We start from the raw sequence: 21,301 nt of genomic DNA, 5'->3' as shown, positions 1-21,301 counted from the left end.
GCAACCAATCAAATTGATTCTTCCATTTTTACAGCCCTCTTCAACAATGAAAGAAGCAATCTGATTGGTTGCGTTGGGCTACTACACCATTCTCCCTACACAGGTTTTGATAAATCTCCCCAGAGTTCTTTGACTTCTCCTTTCTGCAATGACCCAGAATTAAAAATGTGTTACAACTGTCCACAGCAACCAATCACAACTCATATATCTTATGGAGCGCCGGTAAAATAAGGCCGAGCTGTGGTTCCTATGTCCTAGTCCTAGACAGATAAATCTAGGACATTGGCCCTGATTTACTAAGAGTGCAGTGTAGGTTTCTGTGTGGGTTTTAATTCCCTACAATTTTTCCCCCACGGTATTTACTAAGGTTTCCCTACATTTTGCACTTTTCCCTACATTTTCCTTTTTTTACACCTGCTCTAATCTGTAGGGTTTTCCTCAGCTGAAATCCACCACATTTTCTGTGGAAACCTTAGTAAATATGTCGTTTTTTTGTGAAAATGTCGGGGATACGCCCCTTTTCGGGGATCACGCCCCTTTCCCCAACGACCACGCCCCTTTTTCGGGTTTTCTTAATAAAATGGAGAGTTAGTCTGGGTTTTTTTTCAATTCTGGCACAAAATCTGGTGCATACATGTCGGGTTTGCAATTGTAAATGAGGGCCATTTTGTTTTTAGATTGGCGGACAATGGTAAGTTCAGTGCAGGTTAATGCATTGTGCGCAGTATAAGTTCAAAAAGCATTTCTCTCTGAAATACCTGGATATATTAGTTCTTTGCTTTTCTTCTTGTGTGAAGTCTATTAATATTATGTCCTGTATACAGTGGTCCCTCAACATACGATGGTAATTCGTTCCAAACGACCCATCGTTTGTCGAATCCATCGTATGTTGAGGGATCCGTGCAATGTAAAGTATAGGAAGCTGTACTCACCTGTCCCCGTCGCTCCAGACCAGGTCCTCACCGCTCCCGATGCTGTCCCAGGGGCTCCCGATGCTGTCCCGCTGCTCCGGTGTCTTCTTCACGATCCTCCGGTGTCTTGCGCATCTTCTGCCGGGTCCGGGCCTCGCTTTCTGGTGACGTTATTACGCTGCTGCGCCGGCGCGGCGTGCGTAGTGACGTAATAACAACGCCGGAAAGCGAGGCCCGGACCCTGGAGAAGATGCGCAAGACACCGGAGGATCGCGAAGTGGACAAGGAGCAGCGGGAATAGGTAAGCGAACCTGCCAGGGATGCTTAAACTGCTATCCGACAGCAGCTTAAGCATTTTGCGCTGTCGGATAGCAGTTAATGCGATGGCCCCGACATATAAAAGCATCGTATGTCGATGCTGACATCGACATGTGATGGCCTCTGAGAGGCCATCGTATGTCGATTTTATCATATGTCGGGGCAATCGTAGGTCGGGGGGTTACTGTATTTTGGAGTTATTTTGTTTCTTACATTGTTGTGGTCAGTTTCATAACGCCTCTCCTGCTGCTTAGTCTGTGTGTCAGTCTTCACTTTAGTTCTTGCATTGTATTGATAAACATCAGAATAAACAGTTTGGTCCCATTGTGTTTCAGTATAAGGGCTACACTGTCAACTTCAGTAGGGAATGCTTTGCTGCTGCACAACGTATGGTCGCCTGATGGATTAGCTCCCTAGCTATACTCGAAAGCAGATGGTAGAAAATCGTGTTATATATAAACCAGCATACTGGAGGGGGGCACACAAAGCATTGCCAGGTTATTTATAGAAAATGCTGCTGATTGATACTTGAGACCCTTTGTTAGCTCCCAGAATGTCATCACTAACTTCCAATCTGGTCCCCCACATAGCTGCATATATGTAAATAGAGATGGCAGTGCAGTGGTTAAGTTCTATGCTTAAGTTTAGGTGGGGAGGAAATGTGAGCTTTGTCTTTCAGGAAAGGCTAGTTCCCCCCATCATGTCCTTCCCCCCCAACATCACATCCTCTGTCCGCCCTTCTGATCGGCCACCACTCCCTGCACAGCCCCCCACACTGACTGCACACACAGCTCCTTCAGAGCACAGCCTGAGGGGTGCTGAAAATTAACCATGAAGCCTAGGAGGTCTTTTCAGGAGGTGCTGAGAGGGCTGAGCAGGAGTTTCAACTGTGCCACGGTATGGGATGGGGGGGTCTGTATGTAAAGGCACAGTCAGCATGTTCTTGTGTCTAACGCATTTCTGGGGTAGAAGTTTGAGCAGAGTCTACAAGCGTCTATGGAATGGAGATATGCAAGAAGTGTATGGGGATACTGTAGGGTTCTAGGAGTCTGCATGCAGTCACTGTGGTGGAAGGATACCGGAATGTAATGGGATGTATTCTACCAATGGAATCTTGTGTTCTGACGGTAATGTTTATGTACTATTACGACTACTGGTGCAGTTTGACATGACATTTACTATAAGACAACTTAGTGTGGACAGAGAAAAGCAAGACTGTATCCACTGTTCCCATAGGATCAGTGCACAGTCACATCCTCCTTGGTACCGGTAAGGGAATGCTGCATGGATAGTTTGTAACTATTCTTAACATTTGCAGATTATATTTCATCTATAAATGCTTCCATATTAGTAATGATGAATGCTGACTGAACCGGTCTGGTACATATGTTCCATCAGATAGAGCTGAACTTATGTCTAATGTTATCAGGATGTTTCCCATCTGTATATATGTCCTGCGTTACACAGTGTACAGCACATCAGAGGCTTCTATCCTCATAGTGTCAGTGTAGGGGAAAAGTGTATGTATACTCTGAGCTACGGGGTGGAGAACTGCTTGTTTACATACATTCGGTTACATAGATGCACAGATTTCCCAGTGGACATACAGATCCCACTTGCAGGTATCTCTAGCAACGTCACATCCCCTTCTAGTTCAAGTCAGTCAGATCAGCACTTGCTGACCACAGCGTAACACTATAATAGTATTTATTTTAAAAATGGCAGAAAAAAAGATGAGACGGCACTACTAAAGATAAAGTCATGCAAAATATCAGGGTGACATCCTGAGCGGGGAATAGTAATGTCCGGAGAGCAGGGGTGCGAGATGCATAAGAAATAGAGGCATCTGTATAAATGCACGGAGAAAGAATTGACATCTGCACTCACCTGCGTTAGACTTCACTTTATTTCATCATCATCAAGTAAGGGATAGCCGGCCTGGTGGGATCGGGAAAAGGAGCGCAACCGCCGATGCTGTGCGGAGGTGTGGCAAACAGCTGGTTTTGCGGCAAAAAACGCTTCCTCTGGCTTCCGAGGAGGCCAGAGGAAGCGTTTTTTGCCGCGAAACCAGCTATTTGCCACACACTCGCACAGCACTCCTGCTCAGCAAGTAAAGTTCTGCAGTTTTATAATGTATCACCTGTCTCAATGTAATGACCGAGCAGAGACCTCAGTGACTATACAGTATGGCAGTTCATGTGGCTGTGGTTGGTGTCATGCATGTGACTGCATCTTATGGTCCATAATAGGGTTCAACATCTGGATCTCCAGGGGTTCTACTGAGCCAAACCTAGAGGACTATAGGGTTCTATATGGGGTCATATTATAGACATGTGCAACCAGCCTATTTTTCCCATATACTGTATCCACTTCTGATTTGCTACTACAGATTTGATGATGTTTACAACATATTTATATTCATTTAACAGCATCAAATCCACAGCAGATATGGTACATGGGACTGTACCCTAAGGGTCTATTTACACGGCAGAATTTCTGCTTGTGGAATTCCACCTCAAATGAAAGCCCATAGACTTCTATGGGATTCTGCACTCCCATCTGCACTCCCGCAGAAAGAAGCGATCTGATTGGATGCTATGGGCAACTCAGGTACTTTTCCTCTGGACAGGGTTTGATAAATCTCCCTCTTACTGTATGGACATTTGTGTGAATTTCCTAGGAGATATTTATGGCTTTAATCTAAGCTGTTTTTTCAAAATAAAGATTTAGGGACTTTTCCATTAAGTGAAAATTCCAGTAGCAAATCCGTGAGGAGTGAGGTTGACCCAAGTCTTGTACAGCTCACAGCTGAATCCAGAGCAGAATATGGCAGAATACATCATTGAGAGTATTGTGTATGTCAGGGAGTTATGCAACATACAAAACTGTGCAATCTCTATTCTTTGTTAATATATTGTATTTGATGTACATGAACCAGGATGTTGTGAGTTCCACATATGTTGTTGCATTTCTTGATATGAGTTTTTTTTTATTTTTTATAAATATTATTATGGACTGGACTAGAGCTTTACATTGCATTCAATTTAATAGGGCCTACATCAGATTTCCTAATGTACAGGCTTGTGCAGATATTTTTACTGTAAATGTTTTTACTCTCCATAGAGAAAGAAGTACCGTATATACTCGAGTATAAGCTGACCTAAATAAAAGCCGAGGCCCCTAATTTCACCCCAAAAACCCAGGAAAAGTAATTGACTCGACTATAAGCCTAGGGTGGTAAATACATCATCCCCCCCTGTCATCATCCAGACCCCGTCATCATCACCCTGTCATCATCCAGATCCCCGTCATCATCCCCCTGGTCATCATCACCCCCCCTTCATCATCACCGCCTGTCAATCCCTTCAATCAGTGGTCTTCAACCTGCAGACCTCCAGATGTTGCAAAACTACAACTCCCAGCATGCTCGGACAGCCATCGGCTGTCCGGGCATGCTGGGAGTTGTAGTTTCAAAAACATCTCGAGGTCCGCAGGTTGAAGTCATCCAGACCCCCTCTTTAGTTTTCTACTCACCTCCCCTCGGTGGGAAGGAAGGGTGAGCTGGTCCGGGCCATCTATGCTTCAGGGACCATCCGGTGGGGAGGCCCTCTTCTCCGCTCCGGGCCCAGCCTCGGACCAGTGACGTTGCCGTGACGACGACGCATAGGTACGTCCCTGCGCATGAATGTTCCTGTGCGTCATCGTCAAGGAAACTTCACTAGTCCGGGCCGGGCCTCCCGGTGAAGATGGACAGCCCGGAACGACTAACCCTCCCCACCGGACGGTCCCTGCAGCATAGATGGCCCGGACCAGCTCACCCTTCCTTCCCACCGAGGGGAGGTGAGTAGAAAACTAAAGGGGGGGTGGGTCTGGATGATGACAAAGGCCGCAGTGGTCTTCAACCTGCGGACCTCCAGATGTGTCAAAACTACAACTTCCAGCATGCCCGGACAGCCGATGGCTGTCCGGGCATGCTGGGAGTTGTATTTTTGCAATATTTGGAAGTCCGCAGGTTGAAGACCACGAAAGGGATTGACAGCTGGAGAGTTCACTCGAGTAGAAGCCGAGGGGGGCATTTTCAGCACAAAAATGTCAGCACTTAAATTTGAGTATATACGGTATATATTGATCATATACCTGGCGCTTGATCAGCTGTAACAGTAATAGTTATTTGACATGCACCTCAGGCTTGGGCCTCCTTGTCCAGTTTGACTGGTTTGGTTGAGCCTCTAGTACAATTGATGCCAGGCAGCCAAATTCATGATTCAGCCACTTTCAGCAATATGCTATATGTAATCTTATACCAGGATTTTGTATGCACCTTGTATGATCCAGACATTCATCATGGTGCACACCTGTGGAAGAACACATGCAATTGGTTTGTCTATATGGATAGAACAGGTCTGAATCAGCTACACGATAGATGTTCCCGTTCAGTTAATGGAAGAGATACCTTTGTGCGTGTTTAATGAATACTTTTCAGCAAGTAAACCCATCATGCATGTTATCGCCTCCTGCCTTGTGTTTACCACTGACACATTAACCAACGCTCACCAGGCAACGTGGTCTCCAGCCTCATCCAGTTATCTGTTAACTGCTTCTTTGTAAAAGCAGGGCCATGGGTGAAAGGTGGATTTATAAGCTGGTACTTAAAGGGGTACTCCACCCCTAGACATCTTATCCCCTATCCAAAGGATAGAGGATAAGATGTCTGATCGCAGGGGTTCTGCTGCTGGGGACCCTCGCAATCTCCCTGCTGCACCCAGCGTTTGTTTAGAGCATAGAATGCAGTGCCAGAGGCTCATAACATCACAGCCATGCCCCCATCATGACATCATGGCCATGCCTTCTCAATGCAAGGCGATGGGAGGGGGCGTGACTGCTGTCATGCTCCCTCCGACAGACTTGCATTGAGGGGGCATGGCCGTGACGTCACGAGCTGGGCCTGATCATGACATCACGAGTGGGGCGTGACCATGACATCATGAGCCTCCGCCTTGCATCGCCAGTCATCCCGCACGGAGCGGAGTTATCTCCCTGCATCGGATGTCTGGGGTACCACAGCCGAGATAGGGGATTCTCCAGAGGCGGGACTCCCGCGAACAGACATCTGATAAAGGGGTACTCCGCCCCTAGACATCTTAAGTTTTCTAGAGTTATAGGGTATCTTAGATGTTTGTGATCCTTCACCGATCTAAACATATGGCATTGCTGGCAGGAGATTAACTTTGAATAACATGTTGTCTTTGCATCGGCGGGCCTAATAGGGCATCCACTGGTACCAATCTTACCTTTATTTGCCCTATTCATGCTACTTTACATCTTCAACAATGCTGATAACTTGTGGTCAGTTCTCACTAATGTCAGAAAGAACAAGTCTACTCTCTAGCTTTCTCCAGACAAGTGGAAATATTGGGAGGCAGGGAAAGATTTATCTGACAAGAAAACAACAAAGAACATCTGTTGGCCATGCTTAAGAAGTTTTCTCAAACAGCCATTGCCTGTCATTGTAACAAATGTTACATCTAAACTCTGAGGCCTTGTTCACACATTGCAGTTGCATTGCTGTTTCGTTGCAGTACTTTTGTAACTGTAACTGTGCTGCAATGAAACTGCAACATGTGAACACAGCCTTGTTGTCTGGCCTATTTGGACCTTGGTGACCAAATAGACCAGACCTTGGACCTTTATGAGGGCTTATTTTATACAGGGGGACTTGTATTTTTTATATGCCAGCACATTTGACGAAGAGACTCCTTAGCCTTGAAACATGTAATGTTTAGCCAATAAAGATAATTGGAATGATTCATACTACTCCTTGGCTGGTGGATCTCGCCACTGACCCGGCTTTTTTCGCTCATCTCAACATTCTCTTCAGCTAGGAAGGCTCATGCCGATACCAGGTAGGCTGCACCACCTTTTTCTGCTATGCCTATACAGCAGTTGTGTCTAATACACACCCAAATAAGGTGAGCAGACCCCTGCAAGGGTCTCTTTGTCTATCCTCGCACTCCATTGTGATCAGATTTTTTTGCCCTGTGAGGATCTCTGTTCTCTTATTTTCAGATATTTATCATTGTATTTTTATTTGTACTTTTTTGTGATACATAAAACTTTTTTCATGGCTTTTTAATAATTTTTTTGCAGACAGGATTAAAAAACCCCATCAATTCTTGATTGTTTAATAGCAAACATGATTAGACCGTTCTTCTGACAGGTCTGAAGTAGATGACCCTGCTTCTGACAGGGCTTTTGCACATGGCAGACCTGGAGGCCACTGGTGCCATGGTAACCCGTTGAGATGCTGCAACCATGTTGTTAGGGCGCTGATGGGGTGACAGAGGGAGCCACTTATTTAGTGAATTAAACTGCTGAGATTGGAGGCTCCTCTGATCCTGGCTGATAGAGTGGTAGTGTTGGGGAGGGTCATAAGACACCCAAACATGTGCTCTACCCAGCACCAAACACCTTTTCAGGGCTTATTCTGCTGTTCAGTAAAAAGGAATTCTGTATTATGCTTCAAAAACGTATAAGTAGTCATTATTGAAGAAGGATGCTCTGTGGATTGGTTCAGAAATACAGTACTCACAATTCTATTCATATTGGAAGAATTTACATTGGAACAAATGCTTATCAGTTTATGGTCATGAAAATGTTTAATACTTTGCTGCAGCTGCTGTAAAAAGAGAGAAAGTGATAATGACATACTCCAGTCCTCCGCAGCTCCAGACATGGCATCTTCAGGTCCCTTCTGGTCTCTAGCTGCTTGTTCACATTGAATTCTACTTGCAGCAGGCGCCGCCAAAATCATCGGCAGTAGGGCCACACGGACATGCGCCACCTCACACTGCAGTCCTCAGGAATTCTGACAAAAACATGTTCGTTCTTTGGGCAGAAGTCCTCTGAATTCCTTTGCAGAAATTTAGCAGTATGCACAAAGCAGCAGAATTCCATTGAAAACAACAGGACTCTGCTCAGGACAATGGCTGAATGTCCGCGGTGCGGACAAGCTCTTATTTATTCTGAAACATCCAATCACTGGCCGGATTTTTTTTAAAGCATGCCCTGGCAAAATATTTTTTCCCCACTGGAATACCCCATTAACAACTGCATCTAGTTAACCTGTTACATTAAAGCCGTGTGGCAGGTAAGTTGTGGATTAGTTTCTCTAATTTAGCAATTAGAGTTTGGTGCATATAAAACAGGTTTCAGAAGACCCTATACACCTTCTTCGGATACATTTCATACAGATTTAAAGGGCTACTCCGGGGGGGAAAAAACATTTTTAAATCAACTGGTGCCAGAAAGTTTAGCAGATTTGTAAATTACTTCTATTAAAAAATCTTATTCCTTCCAGTACTTATCAGCTGTTGTATACTACAGAGGAAATTCTTTTTCTTTTGAATTTCTTTTCTGTCTGACCACAGTGCTCTCTGCTGACACCTCTGTCCATGTCAGAAACTGTCCGGTGCAGGAGATGTTTGCTATGGGGATTTGCTCTTACTGGACAGTTCCTGATATGGACAGAGGTGTCAGCAGAGAGCACTGTGGTCAAACAGAAAACAACTCAACTTCCTCTGTAATATGCAGCAGCTGATAAATACTGGAAGGATTAGGATTTTTTAGTAGAAGTAATTTACAAATTTGCTTAACTGTCTGGAGCCAGTTCATATGATTTTTTTTTCCCACCAGAGTACCTCTTTAAGAAGTAAGGACTATGTCCAGCATCTGTAGAGTAACGCATGCTGTCTCAGACTACCAGTAGTTCCTGTAGCAACCAATTACAAGATATAAAATAATAAATATGTAATTTTTTTGGACAATGCATTAATCTGATTTATCTCCAAATAAATTTTAAATATATATTTTTTTATATTGTGCCCAATATAAGGGTATATTGCAGATCTTCAAATCTGCAAAGGCTTTATTTGCTGCACATTTTCGGCATTTGTTATGGTTTCACCTATTGCCATGTGCTGTAAAATCTTCATTGAAGTTTTTGGCCACTGCTGCAGAGGAAATGTCCCCATTTCGAGCTGTCTGTAAAAACATAGTTTTGCAGCGTGTTTGTATAAAACTATTTAAGAGAATTAATACTTGAAGGCAGGATGTTATGTCTATACTCTTGTACACCTGCCATCATACACTTGATTTACTCCATGAGTTTTCAATGACCAGCCCTGCACTGAAGGATCAGACTATGCCGATTCCATAATGCCGATCGGTTGCTGGCATTGGCTTTGTTGTTATGCATTGTACAGTTCAGTCTATCGCTGGCAACCCTTAGGCTGGGTTCACACTGCGGAATCTCTGGGCAGAATTTCTGCCCGATATCGAGCCTGTGGCACTAGGACCTCGCAGACTGCATTGCTGTCCCCATAGACGGCAATGCAGTTCATTTCTGTGTGGATCTTTTGAATCAGTCGGCGCTAAGACCGCGCAGACATTGCCGTCCCCAATAGACGGCAATGTGTTCCGCGAGTAGATCCGCCTGAAGAATGAGCAACACCATTCTTCAGGCGGAAATTTGAAAGCAAATTTTCTGCTCAGAAATTCCACTTCAAAAATTCCAAAGTGTGAATAGGTGCATGGAAAACCCATTGACTAAGCAAAATTCCTGTCTGCAATTTCAAAGCGGAATTGCAGGCTGAAATTCCGTAGTGTGAACCTAGCCTTATTATTTGTTGGGGAATACCTAGATGGAAAAGAAGACAGTGGACATGGACGGTACTAGTGGATTTAATACTTTGTAGCTGTCAGGGTGACAGACTCTTTCCTTTCTAGATCTTATCACTTGTGGTACACAGATGCATGCTTTAACTATTAGGATGCTGGTGAGTTTAGGGGATCATGTTGTATAACAGCAGAAGTGAATCTATCATATTGATCCTGCTGCTTTATCTACAGGCATCATATCTTAGAGCAGGGGGGACTGAGCAGATTCATATATAGATTAGTGGAAAAAAGTACAGGATTACTTGGGGTTTACTGAGTTAAATCCCTAGACCCTTACAGAGTCCAGTGGATGGTCTCATTTGACTGACAGTTTTCCTTTTGCTATCCTGCAGACATGATTGTCAGTCACCAAGGCCCCATTCACATATATTGGGCGATCTAGCAGCATTTTTCTCCAGCGCTGTAGAACAGAGCTAAGGGAAAACTGATAGTAGAACTGTTTCCATTTATTTGAATGGGACAGTTCACAGTTATCCAGTGCCTCAATTTGAATGCCAGATTTTCTCATAAGCCACGCGATCAGACCCAAGATGCGTTCCCCTATTCTTCCTCCATGACCGCTGGATCCTAGACAACTGATGTCAACTGATGCTCTTTTTTCATCAGTTTTAGGCTGGGTTCACTGAACTGGATATATGTGAATCCAGCCTAAGTTGCAAGTCCCAGCAAGTCCTCAATGTAGCCATTGTGCTGTGACCATTCCAGATCATTACGTTATTTACACCTTATTTACACAGAACTATAGGGACATCACAGACTTGCATTCCTTGCTGCACACTTGGACCGTAGACCCTGTAAAATTGACTGTGGGTCACTACAGCAGAATCTCCCAATGGCGGATACTCACAGGGAATAAAAGTGTCCACTATTGAGAGATGTCCCCTATTGAGAAAAAAGGCTCAAAAATCTTTCAAAATGATTGAATACAAAAATGACCTAAAACACATGATAGGTGCCAGTGCCGCTTAATCATCCCTTATCAACCCCTGTACCATTTCATCCACCCTTTATACCCTGTGCCACTTTATTTCCCCTGTGCCCTGTGCCAAATCATCCCCCTTACCCCTTGTGCCACAACATTTCCCCTTGATCCCATCTGTGCCAGATGGGGGAGGATTTGGCACAGGGGGAGTAAAGTGGCACAGGGGAATAAAGGGGGATAAAATGTCACAGGTGGGATGAAATGGCAGATGCGGTGGTAAAGAGGGGGTAATTCATTTTTACAAAGGGTAATAAAGGGTAAATTAAAAAGCATGGGGGGATTAAGGGGAAATGATGTGGCACAAGGGGTTATAAATGGATGGAGGATTTGGCACAGAGGGAATAAAGTGGCATGGGGGGATCAGGGAAGGAGGGGGGCGAATGATGTGGCCAGTGGATGTACAGAAGCAGGAGATCACTGTTTAAACAGCGGTCTTCTGCTTCTGTGCTGGGGGTGCTGCAGGGGGTGCAGCAGGGGCCTGGGTGCCCTGGGAACCTGGGTCCCTTACTGATATATTGGCTGTACCCCCCTTACTGCGGCCCTGTGTACAGGTTAGGGCCAGCACATAGGTTGGTTGTCCACTACTGGGAGTGTTTTGTCCCCTATTGGGAGTGTTTTGTCCCTTATTGGGTGTGTCCGCGTCCACTATTCGGAATGTCCCCTATTTGGAGGGTGCAAATACATTAAGTCTTATGGGACTCTGCTGGGGAATTAAAAACTGTCCGCTATTAGGAGGTGTCCGCTAAGGGAGATTTTACTGTATATGGTGACTCCATGGGGCCCCACATGCCATGATCATCTGTATCAGACCCAGTGCACTTGACATATTTTCCCATCTGAAATTATTGCGTATCCACGTCAGAAAGTCATGGTCATGCCCTCAGATTTCTGAGACAAATGTTGCTGTGTTTTTTTTTACATAGATTAGCATGCAATGGAGCTAATCTGCATACTGGTATCCTGACAGATGTATCAATAAGGGTTACTTTTTTTTTCTTTTTCTCACATGTGATTCCCATTGCAGATATCGGAATGCAGGAGTGGAATTTAGAAAGATGTTGATATGCACAGAATATGGGAATATGCACAGATACTGCAGCGAGATCCATGGGAAATTCCCAAACACTGTAATACACTCAGTAAGAATGCCCTGGAAGGGATAGAATAGGACTGGAGGGGCACATGACAGGGGAATTATGCAGCAGGGATAGGGTTGAATGGAGTTGAGCGGGAAGCTGTTAGAGGAAAGGGAGGAGTTAAGAAGGGGGATATAGGGAAGGAATAGGAAGTTAGGGTCAGTCGGGTCGCAGGAAGGAAAGTGTACGGTGCTCCCTACCTGACCTGTGATGGAGGAGATTCTGCGGAGGGTGAGAGAGGAGGCGCTGCTCCGTGGGCCCCAGTGGTTTGCGGAGCAGTTCCCAGCTTACGCTGCTCCGATGGTGCTGCCGGTGGCGGAGCCCGGGTCCCGGTCTAGCGGCCGGCGCTCTCGTCCGCCTGCACGCTTGTCCCCTGACACCTCTCCTTCTGCGCGGCGATGGCGGGTGAGCCCTTCGGCCGCTGCCGCTGGCGGGAGGACCGGGGAGGCCAGTGGTGTGCGGCCTGGGGGTTCGCCTGCCGCGTTTGCCGGTGCGGCAGGGCGGAATGCGGGGCGTGCTGGCGGTGCGCCCCGGGCTCGTCGGAGGGAGCGTGGATCGGCGGCCTGCTCCCAGGAGGTTCCGGTGGCGAGGGAGCAGGCCAGAGGACGGAGGACGGCGCGTGCCCTGACTGACCCCGCCCCTCAGCCTGAGGGGCGGGCCTCGGCTGGCCTGGTGGTGACACAGGCCGAAGTTCATCGTGCGCCTGCGGCCTCTTCCTTGGGAGGAGGTCGGCGGGCTCCAAGAGTGCGTCCGGCTGCGGCGGGGGGGGCTGCAGTGTGTGGAGGTGAGGAGATCAGCCCCGCCCCTAGTGATGCCAGCGACGACGACCTGCTGCTGGCGGAGGTGCCGGTTCTTCCCCTGGATCCGCTGGCCAATCCCCTGCTCCCCTTCGGGGTTGTAGCGGGCGCGGGTGGTAGCGGGGTCCGGAGGCCCGAGGTTGCTGAAGTTGCTGCTGGTGGAGATTCGTCCGGTGATGCTGATATCCACGCGGGCAGGGTTCCCCTGGCTCCTCCTCCTGTTGTCGCCGTGAGTCAAGTCCGGGAGATCCGGAGTCGTCCTGCAGCTGGAGCTACGGCCGCTGGTTCGGTGCCGGTGAGGTCCGGTGAGTACACCAATGTCTCCAGTTCGGCGGGTTTGGGGGTGGGGGCGGGTGGGTTGGGGGGATTGCAGTTTTTTGTTGATGGGTTGCATGCTTTGTTGCGGGGTAGCGGGTTGTACGTGGGTGGGTCACCGTTACCTGTGTGGGGCGCAGCGGAGGGACCTGGAGGGCAGGTGGCTCCGGGGGTGGCGCCGGGGGTGGCTTCTGGGGGTGGCGTGGGGGTTCAGCAGGTGGGGACTTCCCCGGTGGTAGCGGCTTCGGGGTCCGGTGGGGGGGTTCGTTTGGCGGATGCGGCTAGGGGGGAGGTTTATGTGTGCTTTGAGGGCCCCTTAGGCGCGCACCTTAGGGCCGAAGTGAGGGAGAAAATTTGGAAGCGGGAGTACGTGGATATTTTTTCGCTACTCCCGCTCGAAAAATTTAACCTGGATAGAGTGCGTCCGTATGAGTCGAAACGGTTGGAGAAGGTGGAGGAGGAGGAGCGTCGGCGGTACCGGCTGATACCGCGGACGTTCTCGAATTGGCTTCAGGCCTTCGCATTTTTGGCCTGTGTGGTGGGGGAAAAGTCGCCGGAGCATTGCTCCGGTCTCTTTTGTTATATGGATGCGGTGGGGGAGGCGTACAGGGTGTACGGGGGTTCGGCGTGGCTTCGGTACGACGAACAATTTCGTCAGCGTATGGCGGTGCGTTCTGACCTGCGGTGGGACCATAAAGATATTGGGCTGTGGATGCGGCTGATGGCCGCTCCGCGTGGGGGGGGTGGCTTGCAGTCCTTTCGGGACGGCGCAGGGGGGGCTGGTTCTGGGTCTGGGCGGTCGGCGGGGGCCGGAAAAGGAGTGTGTTGGCAATTCAATGAAGGGAATTGCAAGTTCGGCGCTGAGTGCCGGTTTAAACACGAATGTTCGGGCTGCGGCGTGGGAGGACACGGGCTGTCGCGCTGTTTCCGGCGGGGAAAAGGGAGACTGGGAGAGGTTGACGCGAAGAGGGGCGACCCCGGTGCAGGTGGGAAGGATGGCACCTTTCCTCGCCAGGTACCCAAATAGGGTTGTGGCGGAATTTTTGCGGTCTGGGTTTACGGAGGGTTTTCGTATCCCCTTCGAGGGGATGGGGTCCGGTAATGGGGCAGTTCGGAATCTGGTTTTGGCGTTGGCCCGCGCGGATTTAGTTGAGGAAAAGTTGTTGAAGGAGGTGTCGTTGGGTCGGATGGCTGGACCGTTCGAGTCGCCTCCGTTGATGGGCTTGCGGGTCTCCCCATTGGGCTTGGTCCCTAAGAAAGAACCCAACAAGTTTCGCCTTATTCATCACCTCTCCCATCCGGTTGGGGGGTCGGTGAATGATGGCATTGACCCGGCGCTTTGCGCTGTGTCTTACACCTCGTTTGATGCGGCGCTGGTGTGGGTCCGGAAGTACGGCAGGGGGGCGTTGTTGGCTAAGACGGATATTGAGGCGGCGTTTCGTCTTTTGCCGGTACATCCGGACAGCTTTGCGTTGTTGGGGTGCTGTTTGGGGGGTCGGTTTTTTGTGGATTTGTGTTTACCTATGGGCTGCTCTGTTTCCTGTGCGTTTTTCCAGCAGTTTAGTTCCTTTTTGGAGTGGGTGGTGCGGAGTGAGTCAGGTTTGGAGTCGGTTCTACATTACCTGGACGACTTCCTTTTTTTGGGCCCGGCTGGGTCTAGGGTATGTGCGATTTTGCTGCGGGAAATGGAGCGGGTGTCGGGTTGGTTTGGCGTCCCGTTGGCGCCTGAAAAGACGGAAGGCCCGTCTACCTCGGTTACATTTTTGGGCATAGTGATCGACACGGTAGCCATGGAGTGTCGGCTGCCCGAGGATAAGCTGGGAGAACTGAGGGAGGCGGTGGGGAGGGCATGTCGGGTTCGCAAGTTGCAACTGCGGGAGGTACAATCTTTGTTGGGCCGTCTCAATTTTGCGTGCCGGATCATGCCTATGGGGCGTGTTTTTTGCAGGCGTCTCGCTGCGGCTACGGCGGGTGTCTCGCGGCCTAAACACTATGTGCGGCTGTCGGCTGGGTTGCGGGCGGACCTGGGGGTGTGGCAGGATTTTCTGAGTTGGTATAATGGCCGTTCGGTGGTGATGGGGAAGCCGGTGTCGAGTGTGGATTTGGACTTGTATACCGATGCGGCAGGGGACTGCGGGTTTGGGGCTTTTCTTCAGGGTCAGTGGTGCGTGGGGCAATGGCCGGGTGAGTGGCAGGAGGCGGGGTTGACGAAAAACCTGGCATTCCTGGAGCTGTTCCCGATTGTGGTGGCGGTGTTTGTGTGGGGTGAGATGTTTCGCAATCGGAAGGTGTGTTTCCATTGTGATAACATGGGGGTGGTCTTGGCCATTAACAACCAGACGGCGAGTTCTCCGCCCGTGGTTACGTTGCTGCGGCATTTGGTGTTAAGGGTGTTGGAACTTAATTCACAAGTGGTGGCGTTGCATGTACCGGGGGTGGATAATGCGGTGGCTGACGCTCTCTCTCGTCTACAGTGGGACCGTTTCCGGGAATTGGCGCCGGAGGCAGAGGTGACCGGCCTTCCGTGTCCGGAATGGCTGTGGCGTCTGGTTTAGAGGTGGCGCTTGCTTTGGTCGGCCGCTCAGTGTACCAGGCCACTTGGTCGGCTTATCGGCGCTGGTGGTCAGACTGGGAGAAGCTGGTGGGGCAGTTGTCAATCGCGGGCGCCCCCGCTGAATGGGAGGCGGCCTTGTTGTTTTATGTTGGTAGGGCGTTTTGCGAAGGGGTGTCTCCGGCGGGAATTGGTCAACGAATGTCGGCTTTGGCATTTTGGTTTAATGTTCGGGGTTTGCCGGATGTTTCTAAGTCGTTTTTGGTGCGACAGGCGTTGAGAGGGTTTCGGAAAGGGCCGGTGTCCAGGGATGTGAGGCGCCCAGTGACTTTTCCGCTTTTGTGTCAGTTGGGGGTGGCGTTGGGGGAGATGTATTTTTCGGATTATGAGTGTCGCTTGTTTCGACTGGCGTTTGCGTTGGCGTTTTTTGGGGCGTTTCGTATTTCGGAACTGGTGGCGCCTAGTAAGCGGCGTGTTGGGGGTTTGCTTTTTTCCGATGTGAGTCTGGCTGATGGGGTGTTGCGATGTTTTTTGCGCTATTCTAAGACGGATCAGGTGGGTCTTGGGGCGACTGTGTGTTTGGCGGCTCTGCAGGGTTCGGATATGTGTCCGGTTTTTTGTTATGCCGCATTTTTGGAAGTTCGGACGGGGGTTGTGGGTCCTCTATTGGTGCATGCGGACGGGGGGTTCTTGTCGCGTTTTCAATTTGTTGGGGTTTTTCGGAAATGTTTGGAGATGGTGGGTTGCGGTGCGAGGGAGTATAGCTCTCATTCGTTCCGCATCGGGGCGGCCACCGAGGCGTCTCGGTGGGGCTTGGGGCCTGACGTCATTCGGCGGATCAGGAGGTGGGAGTCGGAGAGGTTTCAACTGTATGTTCGTCCTCATTTGGTGTGAGTGCTGTGTGATTGGGAGTGCGGTTGGTAGTTTGTTCTTGTTGCTTTTGTCTTTCAGGTGCTGGCCCGGGACTGGTTTGGATTGTCGGCCACTCATATGTGGTGAGGGGCGGGGTGAGGGCTGGTGTTTGCCCGGCGGGCCGCCAGTTGGGCTTGGAGAGTTCGGCAGGACAGGTGCATTGGTTGGGGAAGGGGGGAATGAGGTGGGCGGAGCTGTTGGCCAGGGTTCAGTTCTTTGTCCATTTGGATAGGGCTCCCGATGTCCTGGTTATACACCTGGGTGGGAATGATTTGGGTGTGCGGAGATCGCGCGATCTTATCAGGGACATCAAGATGGACTTGTTCAGGTTGTGGTCGTCCTTTCCTGGCCTGATTGTTGTGTGGTCCGAGATGGTGGCTAGGCGCAAGTGGAGGCAGGCCCGTTCGGTGGTGGCTTTAAATAGGGCTCGGATTAAGGTTAACAAGGTTGTTAGCAAATTCGTGGCCCGGAATGGGGGACTGGTGGTGCGACATCGGGAATTGGAGGGGGGCCCTTTGGAGTTCATGGCTGAGGATGGGGTCCACCTCAATGTTTTGGGAATGGATCTATGGATTTTGGAGATTCGAGAGGTAGTGGCAAGAGCGCTTAGTTTGTGGAGGAACGGTGACTAGTGAGGTGTCACTTGTCGCCGTTGTGGCGGTGGCAGGAGAGAGACCTGGAGGTACATGTGGATGGCATGGAGGTGATGGGATACAGTGTGGAGGTGGGCTGGGAGCGGTTCCCAGCCCGATGGAGAAATTCTTCAAGGGGACATGGGTCCCAGGATGGTCGGGGGGCCTCACAAAACGGTGCTCCTGTGCAGGTGCTCACGGCTAGGAGTAAGGGAGGCCCCATTCTAGTTTGGGCTCGGTAACAGTGCCTTCAGGTCCTCCTCCTCATGTATTAGGGACATGTTAACTTATGTTAAATTATGTTTAAGGATGTTTATACAATGTTTATGTATGATGTTCATACTATAGTTGCATTACAACGTTTTAATTGTGTTATTTAATAAAGGGGCTGCTGTGGCCTTGTTATCACCAACATTGTGTCTGTCGTGTTTAAGGTAAGGGGTTGTTATGGGGACAAAGGGGTTGGTGGGAGGTAGGTTACAGCAGCTATAATATCCCCTAGTCATGACTCTACAGTATAATTGTCTTCTTCTGGAGTCGTAAAAGGGGTTAAACCAGGAATCAGATATAAGTAAGAAAAGGCTGAAGGAAATAAAAACATATATTACAAATGGATGGGTGCAGAGTGGGTTCACACATAGTATTTTGATTTGGATTGGGTTCTTATTTTGGAGATCATGTTGGTCATTATTTTTAACAAAAACAGGAGTTGCATGCTGAGAAAAAGGTTCAAATCTTTCTATTACTGTTTTTCTCTGTGTTGGTTCCAATGCTGTTTAGGCTAAAAATACTGAGAAAAGTAATGACCAAAATGAGGACAGGATACTATTTGTGAATCCAGCCTAATACAACATTAACCCTTCAGCCTAGCAGGCATTTTTTTTGCTTTCCTATTAAATACATTATTAATTGACAAAACACATGACTTAAATTTATTGGCTGTATGTTGTCATGGTTGTTTTGCCAAACCTAAAACCATATTATGTTGTATATTTTAGTTCCTGTAGTTGGTATCTCCAAATGACTAAGAGATACATGGCAGAAGGATTCCTGCCTTCTTCCCAACCAGCCATCCTATTTTTCACCAAACTGTTTCCTAGAACCAGACTTCAAAAAAAGCAGAGTTTTTATTCATTTATTTATTTTGTTTTACAAATTTTTATATTTTGGATGGTTTAAATACCATTTCAGGTGGGAAGATTGGAACAAGGACTAGCACACTTTTGAAGTTTACATTGGCAAGGCTTAAAGGATTTTTAAAAAAATATATATATATTTGAGACATACGTCTGTGTCAGCAAGCCATTAAGGTGGAAGCAGTTTTATTCAAGAATAAAAGTCAATTTCAAATATATCTTTATTTTCTTTTAACGGATACTGTAATATTTTTGTCTGACATTTACTGCACTCGTGGGGAACCCATATAAAGTATCTATCACCAATTTTTGAGGGTGTAGTTAGTTTTAGTTTATACTTTTTCCTGTGTACAATCAAATATCTTTCTGTGCAGTGTTTTGGGAACTTTCATCATGCAGTAAATTAGTTTAAAGGGGTTCTCTGCCCCTAGACATCTTATCCCCTATCCAAAGAATAGGAGATAAGATGTCTGACCGCGGGGGTCCCACCGCTGGGGACCCCCACAATCTCGGCTGCAGCTCCCCAGAAATCCAGTGCATGGAGCAAACTGGTGATGACTGGCGATGCGGGGGTTGAGACTCGTGACATTACGGTCACGGCCTGCTCGAGACGTCACGCCATGCCCCCTCAATGCAAGTCTATGGGAGGGGAAGGGCTTTACGCCCCCTCCCATAGACTTGCATTGAGGGGGTATGGCCATGATGTCACAAGCCTCCAACACTGTACCCGACGCTCTAAACAAACGTCGGATGCAGCAGGGAGATCCTTTGGATAGGGGATAAGATGTCTACGGGCAGAATAGCCCTTTAAAGGGTTGGTTTGTGTCTGAATAGGTCTTAAAGGGTGGAGCTGCAGTGAGGCCTGTCCAATCAGATTCATTAGTAGGTCCGGTGACATACCAATCAACTGCAAAATTCTGTATTTTATAGATGGGCTAAACGGTGGACACAAAATGGCTATGCCACACTGACATGCAAGTCTATGTGGTTTTCAAATGAAGTGCAGTAAACTGTGCAAGCGCCATCAGTTAGTTGCTTGATGTACAAGCGCAGAACAACTTTTGTGCAATATCTCAGAGGAGAGGAGAAAAGGAGAAGACTGCCAAGTGGCTTTCGTTCAAAGGTGGGTGGATGCAAGCGGGCCAGGAGGTGGTAAAGAAAATGAGTAGGTTGGCTAACCTTGGACTCTTGCAGCACTGGGGAACGCCCTCTGGGCACATCAGTCTCATTTATATATTTAGAGAAATGCATATTTTTCAGCACTGGAACAGACAAACAAAGGAATGCCATGAAACCTGATGAGAAGCTGCATCTGGCTTATTTTTACCCCTTAAAGGGGTACTCCGCTGCTCCAGCGTTCAGAACATTTTGGGTGGGCTGAGTCATGCTGTCATGGCCACGGCCCCTCATGCTGTCACGCCACGCCCCCTCAATGCAAGCCTATGGGAGGGGGCGTGACGGCCCCCTCCCATAGACTTGCATTGAGGGGGCGTGGCATGACGTCGCAACCCCCGCCGCCTGCACCGAGCATTCTAAATGAACGCCAGGTACTGCACGGAGTTCATGTGTGTCCCAGCGACGGGAACCCACCTGCAATCAGACATTCTTTGGATAGGGGATAAGCAGAGTACCCCTTTAATAGCTGATGACAATTACCAAGACCGGATTTTTTGACTGATTTTCAATCCCTCATTTATTATGCATTCTTTGAGAAGACCACCCCCACAGAAGACCCCTTTTTATGTTAAATTGGGTGGTTAGATCTCCGCCAAATGATGTTGATACTAGTTACATTATAAAAAGGAGCTCTCATTCTCCTATGCATTGCCATATGGAAAGATTTAGCACCAGTGAGGTTATAGGAGGTCGGTCCAAGAAATTAAAATATGCCTGGCAGTTTTATAGTATTCATGTGCCTGTGTTTCTCTACCAAAATTTCATAAAGTATGTTCACAAGAGCTTAAGTAACCAGATCCTGAAAAGCAAAGCACTGGAAACATTTCAGAGGTTTTGGGGTTATTTTTTCTTTCTTAGATAAAATTCTGCATAAAAAGTATCCAATTTTTGCTCATGTAAGAGTGTATGATGAAAGGCACATTATGCCGTGAATTTCCTCTATTTATTTTGGGTCATTTACAGGATATTTCATGTTCAGAATTTCCACTTGTTATGTGGAAAAGCATTAGGAACAACAGTTCATTTCACAAAACACTTTTGAAAGTGTGCTGGAGAAGTCACACCGTGGACTTTTCTCATATATTCATCATTGTATTAAGGTGTCTGTCAGGATAGTCCATTGTTCTTAAATGTCACGCTTATTAATCTGTCTTTATAATGTTGGTAAATGTCAACCCCAGGAATTCTAGAAATGCAAAAACCTTCTGCTATACAAAATAGGTGTCACAGAAACCAAGATAAATGCCCAAATAGATGCCCACTATATAACCTTAAAGGGGTATTCCAGGAAAAAACTATTTTTTTAGATCAACTGGCTCCAGAAAGTTAAACAGATTTGTAAATTACTTCTATTAAAAAATCTTAATCCTTCCAATAATTATCAGCTACTGAAGTTGAGTTGTTCTTTTCTGTCTGGCAACAGTGCTCTCTGCTGACATCTCTGCTTGCCTCAGGAACAGCACAGAGCAGAATAGGTTTGCTATGGGAATTTGCTTCTACTCTGGACAGGTCCCGAGACACGTGTCACCAGAGAGCACTTAGACAGAAAAAAACAACTCAACTTCAGCAGCTCATAAGTACTGAAAGGATTAAGATTTTTGTATAAAAATGGATAACCCCTTCAATAATTGTTTGGAAAAAAGCTGGGCAGATATGTGAAAGACCAGATGAAGGTTTGCGAAGGCCGTGGCCAGAAAGA

The 21,301-nt window shown here is 47.8% G+C and overlaps 1 protein-coding gene across 6 annotated transcripts in view; it reads left to right on the top strand.

Annotated features, from left to right (window-relative positions):
* Positions 1 to 21,301, top strand: part of TNS2 (tensin 2) — a 181,570-nt gene that overhangs the window by 59,781 nt on the left and 100,488 nt on the right. The window contains exon 1 of one of the 6 annotated variants that reach the window (XM_056555325.1): positions 2,000 to 2,126. The exons of 4 other annotated variants lie outside the window; for them this stretch is intronic. In XM_056555325.1, the coding sequence (XP_056411300.1) occupies positions 2,061 to 2,126 (66 nt within the window). In that variant the 5' untranslated portion in view covers positions 2,000 to 2,060. Of the gene's footprint in view, positions 1 to 1,999; positions 2,127 to 5,582; positions 5,687 to 21,301 lie in introns of those variants that run through there. One more of the 6 variants, XM_056555324.1, reaches the window with a different exon arrangement.

Source organism: Hyla sarda, chromosome 2 (genome assembly GCF_029499605.1).
Source record: "Hyla sarda isolate aHylSar1 chromosome 2, aHylSar1.hap1, whole genome shotgun sequence".
Taxonomy (NCBI): domain Eukaryota; kingdom Metazoa; phylum Chordata; class Amphibia; order Anura; family Hylidae; genus Hyla; species Hyla sarda.
Note: the sequence above shows the minus strand (reverse complement) of the source record. Positions and strands in the feature narration are given on the sequence as shown.